This window comes from Canis lupus, chromosome 7 (genome assembly GCF_048164855.1).
Source record: "Canis lupus baileyi chromosome 7, mCanLup2.hap1, whole genome shotgun sequence".
NCBI lineage: Eukaryota > Metazoa > Chordata > Mammalia > Carnivora > Canidae > Canis > Canis lupus.
In genome coordinates this window covers 7,671,722-7,683,812 of record NC_132844.1, presented here as the reverse complement: position 1 = coordinate 7,683,812, position 12,091 = coordinate 7,671,722, and the positions used below count along the sequence as shown (strand labels likewise).

General features: G+C 50.8%; 1 protein-coding gene across 9 annotated transcripts in view; it reads right to left on the bottom strand.

Annotated features, from left to right (window-relative positions):
- Positions 1-12,091, bottom strand: part of SCML4 (Scm polycomb group protein like 4) — a 114,835-nt gene that overhangs the window by 12,689 nt on the left and 90,055 nt on the right. For 8 of the 9 annotated variants that reach the window (XR_012033750.1, XR_012033752.1, XR_012033749.1 and 5 more), the window contains 2 exons: positions 11,231-11,521; positions 1,364-1,509 (listed from right to left, as the gene is read on the bottom strand). Coding sequence is in view for 1 of the 9 variants with exons in the window: in XM_072831871.1 (XP_072687972.1) it covers positions 1,364-1,509; positions 11,231-11,521 (437 nt within the window). In the remaining 8 variants the exon portion in view is untranslated. The remainder of the gene's footprint in view (positions 1-1,363; positions 1,510-11,230; positions 11,522-12,091) is intronic. The other variant, XR_012033753.1, reaches the window with a different exon arrangement.

The window sequence follows — 12,091 nt, the reverse complement described above, 5'->3', positions numbered from 1 at the left end:
GAGGGCCATCAGCCCCTCTCATGCGTCTAGCCAGCCAGCCGGAAGCACCTACTCCGTATCACTCACTCTCTGCGTCGTTGGCAAAATAGCAGAGTGGACAAATCTCATTTGCGGGCCTCATCTTCTCTCTTTACCCCACCCCTCCTGGTCTCCCACCGTCCCCTACCACTCTGGAAGAGGGCCAGATCTGTCTCAACAGAACCCACTCTGTGCTCCTTGCTTGCAAGGCCCCACTGTCCAGCGATGTCAGATATATCCCTAATGAAATGTGAGTGTCGGGTTAGAGGAGGAGTCTCCCCAGATCTGAGAATATGGTTTCTATGACAGAAGCACCAAATAAAGACAGGACAGACGGGAAAATATCGTGGTAACTGTGCTAGGCCAGAATAATGCTCCCATCCTTCCCTGCAACGTGTCTATGTCCTACTCCCCGAACCTGTGAGTATGTTAGGTTCCCTGGCAAAAGGGAATTATGGTTGCTAATGAGCTAGCTTTATTTATTTTTTTAAAAAATTTTTATTTATTTATACATGAGAGACAGAGAGAGAGAGAGAGAGAGAGAGAGACAGGCAGAGGGAGAAGCAGGTCCATGCAGGGAGCCTGACGTGGGACTCGGTCCTGGGTCTCTAGGAACAGACCCTGGGCTGGAGGCAGTGCTAAACCGCTGAGCCACCCCAGCTGCCCTGAGCTGGCTTTAAAATCAGGGAAGTATCCTGGGTTACTGGGTGGGAGAGACCGTGTAACCACGGGGATCCTGAAAAGTGGAAGAAGAAATCAGAAGAGAGAATCGGAGTTGGCAGCCTGGGAAGGCCTCGCCTGCTGCTGCTGGACCAGAGGCCCAAGGCCAAGGCACAAGGGCCAAGAAATGAGGGTGGATCCAGATGTTGGAAAAGGCAAGGAAACGAATTCTCCCTGGAGTTTCTAGAAAGGAATTGTCAGCCCTGCAGAGGCCTTGATCTCAGCCCCACGGAGATCCCCGTCAGACCCGTGACCCCCCTGAACTGGAAGATAATAAAGCTGTGTTGGTCTAAGCTAGATGTTGGTGGGAACTGGTTAGAGCAGCCATAGCAGCAGATGGGCAGAGTAATCCTGGCAGGTGAGGTCTTAATTATTACCTGTTTGTTTTGTTTTGTTTTCATTGACTGTCTTTATTTCAGAATCTCCGAAATAGTTTTAAGACTACGTGCCTACACGCACTGCTGGTAAAGGCCAAAACGGAGGAATAGATGGGACAAAGCTCCCTTCCTAAAAGCCAAACCAAGTGGCTGGCCTGGCGAGGGGCGCCCCCAGGACCCTGCTCCCACCCCCCTCCTGCAGCCCCGGCCCTCCCGCCCCCCAGGCCCGGCCCCCACCCCGCGCCTACGTGCTTTCTGAAGAGCTCCACGTGAGGGCCCAGGGCCTGCGGGTCAGCGTCTTTCACGAACCGGACCACATCCTCCACGGTCCAGGTGGAAGGGTTCCTGCTCCTCGGCCGCCTGGCGTCCTGCCCGGCCGGGGAAGGGTTCGAGGCTGGATGGGTAGGCACAGAGGAGGACGTGAGACACAGGACGAGGCCTTGCGGCCTACCTGGTGCTGCCTGCCCCCCACCCCCGGCCCCAGGCCAGGGCAGCGGCCTGAGCCACCTCCTGTGACAGGCCCCTGACACCCCGTGACACAGAAAGGCTGGGAGCGGCTGCTCTGGCCAGGAGCCTGGAGCGCACAGCTAGGCCCCTTCTGGAGGCAGGGCCTCCCGTCCAGGCCTAAGTCCTCTGTTCTCCCAGGGAGGGAAGTGTTAGAAAATGGATCTCCTTCCACAGGCTGGGATCCTCCGGGTCCACGTTGGAGATCTGCAAACCCTTCCTGCCCAGCTCTACCTCAGTGAGCCCCGGGCCTCCTGGAAGCGGGTACTTGGTGACCAGAGAAAGCTTGCCAGGATCGATGTCCACTGGGCCCCTAAAGTGCTGGGAGGCCAAAATGAATGCAGATCCTCTCGGCCTCCCCTGGTGACACTGAGACAATACAGCCATGGCAGGATTGAGGTGCATTCTGGTCCCTGTGCTGGGTCCCTGTCCGTGAGGGGCCGTCCTCTGCTCTGCGCGTGTGACTGCTGCAGGCAGGCACCGAGCACCTTCACGGCCCCCTGCTCTCCCGCGCCTTTGCTCCAATCTACCCCACTAGGCTGGGACGTCCTTGACAGCGAAGGGCCTAGTCCTGTGCCTGGTGCGGAGCTGGCCTTGACGAACGGTGGCTGCGTGAGGTGCACTGTTGCACATGTAGGTCTCCCACATGGCAGATTAAAAGGTGCAGGGCAAGTGAAGGAGGAGGAAAATAAGGAATCAGATGTCCAGCACTTTTTAGGCATTGACTTTTTTTTTGTATGTCCCAAACTACCTCATCCTTTTCCCCCAGGCTCAGCATCTCCTCCTACCCCTCAGGTTTCTGAAACCACAGTGACATCTCTATTTCCACTCTATCTCTCCCACCCCTATCTGCTCCCCACATTGAATTATTCTAAAGCTCTTAGAAGGATGCCTCTGATCCCTTCCTTCCACCCGGCTTCCCCTATCTGGGAACCTCTTACCCAATCCCCTGCAATGGTTTTCTATGGACATTCTTGCCCTGGGATCTCTTCCTTCTACAGAAAAACTGTCTACTGGCTCAGTGCGTTCCCTAGACCCAGTTCTGTCCGTGCCTTGCCTCGGCATGGATTCCGGAGTCCCCTCTCTAGGTCAAGGTCAAGGATTCTTTTTGATCTAAATCATATCTCTCCTTCTGGGACAAGGGGAAGAGTTTTGGTGCCAAGAGAGACCTAGGAACAATCCCGCCGCCCTCATTGTTAGCAATTTAACCACGACTCAGCTCATTAGCTGTAAAATGCAACGCTGTCCTCCAGGAAGGGCAAGTGTCAGGACTGAAATGGGATCAGGCCTAGCCCTGGAGCAACCATGCATCAGATGCTCCAGAGAGGGAAGGAGGCTCCCTGCCTGCCTCCACTGCCCTCCTGCACCCTCCCTGCCCCCACCCAGGCACACGGACCAAGTGTCTCCCCAGCTTCCCTTCTCCATCTCTAGCCGATGCTTTTGGCTTTTCTCTAAAAGCATTTACCCTGCCGCTTTTCCACAGATGTTCCACCAGCCATCAAAGCCCAGGCGGGCTCCTTTAGAGGCAGCATGTCTGTGTCCTGCCACCTGGATATCACTTTCCTCTGCTTTTAACCCCCACAGCTTTGTGCCAAGATGCTGTCCACGATGGCCTTATACTGCAAATAGGCATGCCTGTAACCTCCAGTTCGGTTTACATTTCTTGAGGATGATCATTCTCATCCCCCCACCCCTACCCCATTCATTCCATAAACATCCACAGAGGGTCTCTTCTGTACCAGGTCCTGGGCAAAGTGTTTGGTGAAAAACAGGATCCTCTTGTTACTGGGTTTATAATCACTGACTCCTCCACAGTTCTAAGTAGATGTGTTTGTAAATATGGGCTCGAGAAGTGTAAAATGAATCAATATATTTTGTAGAAACACTGTACATAACTCCTACAAAAACCTTGAGCAGATAATCCTTCATTCTGTCTTTGGACCAGAAGAAAGCAGAGGCTCGAACAACGAAGCAGTTTCCCTACAGAATCATCCTATGGCCAGAAGCTTCAGTTTCCCTTTGCCTCCTCCAGCCTCAAACTGCAGTGATTCCCTGATGTCTCCTACTTGCTCCTCTTCTTAATGAGCCTGAGAAGGGCACGCTTCTCCTTCAGTGCTGAGCAGTACAGCATCGTGTTTCCAAATCTGCCCTAAACTCACCACGGTTTGGCTGAGAATTGCATCTATTTGGAGGTTTCCCCCCGCCTCTTCCTTGCTGGGCCTGGAAGGATCCCCGAAGGTGGGTTGGCATGGGGCATTTGGCCGGGCACCTGTTAATGCCCCCTGGATGCTGATGCATGCTAATTAGAGAGATTTCACCGCATTTAAAGGCATCTGCACTCAACATGGGGACGGAGGTCCTATTCGCCTTGGATCTCACCCCATGGGAGCTCTGGCCCTAATCGGGGTGACAATAAAGGCTCTGATGACAGAGGTATTGGGTGCCGAGAATGATTCTAGAGGGATCAGAGCAGAGGTCAGAGGGAGGTTCCTGTATCGTACAGGAAGGAAGAGTACCAGACCGATTCTGCATCGTCCCGGGGAGCCCAGGCCCCTTGTGCAAGGTCAGGGTGCTACTTTGCTAGGGGGCCAGAGCGGGGGCTGAGAAGGAGGGGCGGGCTTGCCCTCAGTGAAGACGGCTTGTCTTTGCAGTCCAGGTGATGGCCGTGAAGGGAGGCAGCGCTGTTGGAGGCGGCTCTGCTCCTGGAGCCCGGGGCCCGCTGTGGGCATCACTGGCCCTTGCTGGATGCAAGGCAGCAGCCCGGCCGGCATGGAGCCTGTCTCGGGGCCCTCTGAGTCGTGCAGGGCAGAGAGCAGTGGGAAGCCTGGCACACCTTGGGAGTTGCTCAACATCCAAAGCACATAATGTCACTGTAGAAGGAAGAGAAATGGAACTTTCCAGTGGCAGGTTTGTAAAGCCTCTGCAGTGGCGTGTGCTCTCAAAGATAATAAATATGCCAGCACCCCCTCCGGTGGCGGGGAAGGTGTCAGGAAGACAGATGGGTCGGGCCTGACACCGCCAGGCCAGGCAGGGGTGATTGGACAGCAATAAGGCATGATGGATGTGAAAAGAATCCTGCTCGTGGAGCACCAGGGTGTGCGAAGCGCTCACCGAACGCCTTTATGGGGAGGCAGCGGCGTTCTCCAGCTCAGGGAACTTTGTGCACGGCGTGTCCCTTTACTGGAGCTGCTGTGAAGAGTGAAACCCGGTTGTGAGTGGATGTGTAGTGGAAGATGGGGTGGTTGTTTCTAAAGTCGATCTCACACGCGCCAGGAACGGAGTGCCCATGAGTCAGTGTTCAGTGCAACCCCAGGCGTTGCCGCGGCCCAGGTACTTGCACTGCTGTGCGTGAGTCCCTGTGTCTCACACATGCCCGCAACCACACACATCATGTCCTTTTGCTCATCCATAATTCAAAGAAAGCTTGTTAGCTAACCGTAGCATCATGTGGGAAAATGGAATGAGCAATGGGCTGGGGGTCAAAAAATCCCCACCACCCACCAGCTGTGTAAGCACCTTTGTGCTTCTGGGTGTGAAATGAGGGAGGTGGGAAGAATGTCTAAGGCTCCTTCCCTCTCTGCCGTTGTTTTGGGCCCTTTATGCCACAGGCTGTCCTGCATGACACTGAGGGAGTCACCTTCTCATGCATCAGAAAGCCTCATGGTTGTGTCCATGAGCAGAACACACTGAACCAGGAGCCAACAACCCCTTCCTGGCCCTGATCATTCTCAGTGGGCTTCGGTTCCTTCATCTTGTTTCTCAAAAGTATTGTAGGACTCAAGTGAGTGTGTGGCTTCGGGTTGGAGCCTGATGACAAGCATCTTGAAGCACATCAGTCTCCAAAAGGACCCCTTGGCCCTCTCAACCCCTCTAGCAGCTGGATCTGGTTGGGAGGGATGGGGGTGAAGGCAAGAAAAGGGTAGATCCATTCTCAGCAACTCCTAGCCACCTGGTCCCTGTAGAATGCGTTCTTCCTAGAAACGAGGCCATGCAGAGTGTGAGAGGGGCCCAGGCTAGCTGGGCAACATAGTAGTTTAAAACAATGTTGTTTTTCATTATTTCTATCATAAGAATTTTCAAGACTCTGTGAGGTGAGAAAGATAGGAGATGGGAGAGAGTCTGACCAATCCTCAAATTTTAATCAGGTTTTTCTTTTTCCCCCTAAAGATTTATTTATTTTAGAGAGAAAGAGAGCATGTGAGCTAGGGGAGGGGCAGAGGAGAAGCAGACATGGGGCTCTATCTCCTGACCCTGACCCGGAGATCAGGACCTGAGCCGAAACCAAGAATCCGATGCTTAACCAACTGAGCCACTCAGGAGCCCCTCAGATTTTTCTTTTTTTCCTTCAAGAGCAGCAGATATACTATATGAGAAGAGAGGATGCCCCTAGAGGCAAGGAGAGTCCACAGGTCTGAAATGAGGCCAAATTGGGCTGGATCCTTCTCTACCACCATAGACACTGGACAAGCAATTTGACCTCTGCTGAGAAGCTTCCAGCCACTCCTTCTCCCCACTGCCCCTGCCCAGTCAACACCGGCTTCCCTGGTCCAGCTGGCTCTGCCGTCACTCCTCAGGGAAGCCTTTCTCACCTCCCTGGAGTAGGCTCAGTGGCCCTCCCTAGCTGATTCTCTCATAGCATCCATACTTCTCCTTTGGAGCGATAGTCTCAGCTGTCATTAAGTTGGTGCGATCCTGCCATTGCACATGGTCAGAGAGCAGGGCCCACGTGTGTCTTGCTCACAGCAACATCCCTGGACCTGAGAGAAGCCCCGGCATAGTATCTGCTGGCTGAAACTGAGCAAAGCCTCCTTGAGTCTCCATTGCCTCACCTATCAAACACCTGCCACGTTATGAGGATTAAATGGGATAATGTGAGGCATTAAACAGTAAGAATTCATCAAAAGGTAGTTGCTATTCTTCTAATCGCTATTATATGTCATTCTCCAATGGCCAATAGATTTGTCTTCCTAAAGTCCATGGCCATCAACTTACCTCCCTCTTCAGAAATGTCTGGTTCCCACAGACTAAAGCCCAATTTGCCTGACCTGGACCCCAAGTCTCCCAGCGTGCTTTCCCTCAGCATTTCTGTACAAACTCTCTTCTTGCCCTGGAATGAATAAGCTCTTGCCCTGCCTTTGCTCACTTCAGCCCCTGCGCATTGAGCAGGGGCCCCATTCTCCTTTCTTTTTTCTGACTGAGTGGTCTCTCTGTCTATCCACCCAACACCTCACCTGATGAAGCCAACTCTAATCCGTGGGAAGCATTTGGGGGGTCCTACCAATGTCATATTTACTTCATTTCTTGATTCTGAAACTTGGACCTAATTGTGGTTGGGAATCCTACAGCATGCAAAAGTTAGGAAGCTTTTGTTATTTGAAAACTTTATAGCTCTTGGTGCTATAACATCTTGGATGAGAGACGGGGAAGAGCTCTCAAATTTTTATCCAAGTATCAGCACAAATGAGGGAAATGTGTCCTGTGACGACATCCCCTCAGAGTCCACTGGCAGAGGTCATAGGTACGATACGTCGAGACAGCAGGAGGCCAGGGTAAGCACTCCTCAGAAGGCTGAGAAGTTTGTCGTGTCATCTATACCCACTCTCCTGCCTGCAGCTCGTGCAGTTTTCTGGCTTCCATGGTTTTAAACTATTTTGATTAGCACCACAGGAGAAAATCCATTTTTAGGTCCCTTCTAGGGTTTATGACTTGGGTCAAAGTCAAACCCTCTTAAAGAAGTACAGTTTCTTTACATCAACTACTTTCACTTGGGATGGAATTCCAGAGCAAGACAGAACAGTTCCTTGGGTGAGGGAAAACTTAATAACCCTCCAGAGGGCCCACAGTAAGCGTCCACACTGTCAGCCAGGTGACAAATGGGCAAGGAAGCCAATGGTTTTCTCTCCTACTTTAATATACTGCCACTCAGTTGAGCATGGCTTATCTCCATGGGTTCCAAATGTGTTTAGCTGTGCAAACTTGGTTCGAGCAAAGCATATGCAAAACCCCACTCTGCAAATGTGAAGAGGCCCTGGTTAAAGACGGTGGGGTGTTGGAGTCCTATCTGTTCCCATCCCCTCTTCCTTAGCCCCCAGAACCTCAGTGAGACCCCCTGCAGCCCACTGACTATAGCTTGGAAATCCTTGGGGTAATTTTGAAAGACGCAGGCTTTGGAGCCAGTTAAAGTCAAATCTTGGCTCAACATGTGAATGACCTTATCTGGATCTTCGCTTTCTTTACCTGTGCGCTGTATACGATAATACCCACTATAATAATTATATGTACTGTAATAGTAAGTTATAAAATTAACTGATAAAAGTCATAAATGATGTATGGCAAGTGTCTGGCTCATCGTAGGTGCTCAATAAGTAGCTATTTAGTATAGGCCTCAAATAAGCAGGCCCCTTTTCTGGGGCTGTGGAGGATTCAGGGATGAGCAAGGGACCTCACAAAGCTGAGGGGCTGCGTCCTACCATGGGACAGGAAAGAGGAAATGCTAGAGATGAGGGAACAAAGTGCTACAGAAGGAAATTGAGGGAATGAACATTTCTAATCTGAAGGTGTGGTTGGGACTGTTGTTGCCTCCCCAATATCTTTTTTCCACTTCTTCCTTTGTAACGGAATCCCTGATTTCCAGCTGGGATCGTGGCTGCTTAGAATGAAACCGTATTTGCAGGTTCTCTTGCAGCTGGTGGCCATGTGACGACTTCTGGCCAACGAGATGTAAGCAGAGTGGAGACCTCTTTCAGAGAGGTCAGCACTGCCCTCGGTCCTCATATTCTCCTACCACCTCCTTCCACCTTGATGCTAGAATGATAACTGGGTGGCTTTCTGGTATCAGTGGTTCCATCTAGTGTACTGGTTAAAGGAACTGTTGGAGCATTTGAGAGGTAATGTACCTACAAAGGGTGAATAATTTTCTTTTTTTTCAGTGTAACATAGAGGCTTAACAATGACCTTCAGCTGCTACATCCTGCAGCAGCTTTACTCTGAGGAAGCTGGGTGGCTGTGTGATTTTTTAAATATCCCACAGCCCAGAGGGGTCTTGCTAATTGTTCATAATTTACTCTGATTTGCTGGGTATCAAAGTTCTCACTAATATTTCTAAGTTGTTTAAGAGACGGTCAGTCTTCAGGAGATAGTTGGCAATTTGCTTGGAGTGGAAGTTAGCAGGCACTGGTGGGCTCCAGCTCTCTGATTTTACCCAAGATCCCAAGAGGAAGAAGTCCTGAGTGAGTGGGGCTCTCCTGGGAGCAACCAGAACTCTAATAGAGAGAGCTCTTTCAGAGCTGGTTCCCAGGGAGGGTCTGGGCCTCCCCTCAGGCAAACTCCTCAGACAGGTAATCAGGGTGTCATTCCAGAGAACAAAGGGTTGGGTTGGAGATGAAGATGAAAGATAAGAAGGTTATTAAGGCTGGGATGAGAGGACCTCCCAGGGCTCCTCTAGGAAGAGACAACAAGGGGCTGGGGAAGGGAAGCTACCTTGAGATCCCTTTGAAGGGTCCCAGATTCCCCTCATCTAGGGCCACCAGATCGACTGGGATGGAGCATATAATTCTTCAGCTAAGGATAGAAGTTCTCTTCATCCAAATCACGCCTTCTTCTTACTGCTTGAATCCTATAGTTAAGACCTAGGGCCAGATACCCCACCAACTTGAATGGAAGAGACAGTAAATATCTCTTTAAAAAGTGTTACCACTCATGGGATTATGAGTCAATTCAATCAGTCAATTCAATTGTTCCAAGAAAATGGGAACTGGGTTGAGGAGAAGGGGTTGAGAGGAAGAGACATATGAAGGCCAGAGGGACACCAAACTGAGGGTTTTGACAAGCAAGGACAACACGAGGCCACTGGCATCATGATAGGAGCACAGAGACACACGAACGCTTACTGACCAGACTCTACCAGACGTTACACAAACTTGGGGGATAAGCCTAGGAAATAACTGGGGCCCCCTCATTTACTTTAAGATGTTGATTTATGCCACATCTTGTTCTCTTTTCTTGTTCTTAAAAATCAGGTGGAACAGTGTCTCTCTTCTTTGGAAAATGTGTTTTGTCCACTCAAATCTTCCTCCTGGCCAATGGCTCTATGTGACCATGTTGGGAAGTAGTCTGTAGGGTGCCACTACACTGGGCAAGAGCCCCTGTGGCTGAGGGATCCTGTGCTCTGCTCCTCAGAACTGCCTTCCCCTCCAGGGCTTCCTGCCCACCTTTCTATCCTCAACCAGGAGAGGCATGTGTGGGACCGGGGAGGTCTTTGAGGGGAGCATATGGACGATGTTGGATCAAACAAAGTAGCTCATCACTGTGGCTTCTCAGGCCTACTGGGAGACAGATCCAAGGCTCAGAACAAAAATGTGCCTTGCCAGAGAAGACAGCCAACCCACTCAGAGGCTCCAGAGGGGCAAGACGAAGATTCCCTGACTCCTCGGCCTGGGGCCTCCTCTCTTCAGCAGTTTTCAGGTACAGAGCTACTGGGCTGTGATCTGTTGAGAGGTGTGCTCACATGATCCGTGACTAATAATGTTTAGTGAGCTCTTACCATGTCCTAGGTCTTCCTAGGTCTTGCACTAAATAGATATATAAGCTTATTTACTCCTTCCAACAAACCTATGAGATAGATGCTATTATTATCATTCCAATTTTACAGGTGAGGAAACTGAGGCACAGAGTAGTCCAGACTTCCAAAAGGTCATACAGTCAGGAAGTGGTGGGTCCAGGATTCCAGTCCCGTGCATCTGGCTCCACCGTCCATGTGATTATCCACTATGTTCTACCGCCTTTGTTCATTAATGCAATACTGAAACTTGAAAATAATTTTTTAAAAACCCATAATTCACAACGGATGCCAAGCTATCCCTGGAATGAGAGCACTTCCATGCATTGCGTCCCGACAAGCTACCTTTAATGGGTGAGCCAGAGGTGGTATTACAACCAGCACTATGGAAATGTTTAACTCCGGTATTTGTATCCTGCAAATGTCACCCACTATGGAAGAGAAGATGCTTTAACTGGTATCTGGTTCTTCTTTCTCCTGGCACAGAATTTGATCTACATCTTCCAGATTCTCTTAGAGTGAGGTGTGGCAAGATGGCCACTTCTTGCCAATGAAATGTGAGTGGAAGTCGTGGGCATCATTTCCAGGCTCTAGGGAAGAGCGTGTGCCTTCCCTGCTTACTCTTTCTTTTTTCTACCCGCTAAGTGTTGGGGGGCATGGAGGCCACAGGGAATAGCAGAGCCACTCAATGGACAAAGCTGAGCTCACAAATTGGGATGCATCTGCCAACTGAGAGCACCCACCTTGGACTCTTGAACAAAAAAATAAATTTCTGGTGCATTTGAGCCACTGTACGTTTTGGAGTCTACTTATGCCTACAGCCTAGCCTACTCTAATTTACCATTTTCTTTACTGTGTTCAAAGGTTGAAATTAGCTGCCTTTAAAAACAACAGACATCCATGAAAGGGCTTCTGATTTCCCAGTGTTCTCATGTTCAGACAGCACGGTTCCCCCCTCCACTGCCCCCCGCCCCTGTCCCCCTACATGCAGTGATCCCAGGGCAAGGGCCGAGGAGGTTCAATCGTGGGGAAGTCAGAGCATGCATTACATTACCACATCTGTTTCCTTCAAGAGAGGTCCCGTTTCTCTTGGGGCTGGAGCCTGGGGGCCTCAGCCCAGGTGCCAAGAGGCCTCCAGAGGACATGGGGCTGGAGCGGGGACCACCGGCAGTGGTGACCAGGCCTCCCCCAAGATGGCCATCTCCAGAGTTCTGCCTCTTGCAGTACAGCGAGGAGGAGGTGGGCAAGGAGCCCCTGTGGCTAAAGGCAGAGGCGGATGGGTCCACACTGTAGCGGTTCATGCCTACAGGGTTCGCCAGGCAGTCCTCAGTGGTGACTGTTTTTGCTAAGTGAGAAGGCAGGACAGAGAAGCAGAGATCAGAAAGCAAGTCAACAAGCTGCTTGACAGTTTTGGCAAATGTTTCCCCCCAGCACAGCTGTCACCATCTGCCGAGATGAGAGATGAAGTAGAATGGACCCCACATCACAATCCCAAATAGTTCACCTCTCAACAGACCGAGACCCTTGCCTTACCAACAAAGCACATTATAGTAGGGATGGGAGATGTGCCTCCCTGTGTTCAGAGGAAAGTGATGATTTTGGCTATTGATGACTTGAAAGTAAAATTCAACGGTCTTTCTCCTTGCATGGTCTTGCTCTTCCAGCAGTCTCTCCCAGCTTGTCTCTGCTCTCTTTTCTCTTTGCCCACTAACACTGCCCTCCTCACCTGGCCCGGGAGGCTTTAGAGAGATCAAGCAGGAGTCACAATGTCCCTGAGTTAAAGAAACAATTTGACCTGGGTGGAGATACAGGGGCAATGGTGCTTCCTCCCCACACTTTTAGTCCCAGAACACATGAGGGTACTGTCCTTCCTCCAAAGCTAACAAATTGGAGACACAAATGCTGATCTGGTAAG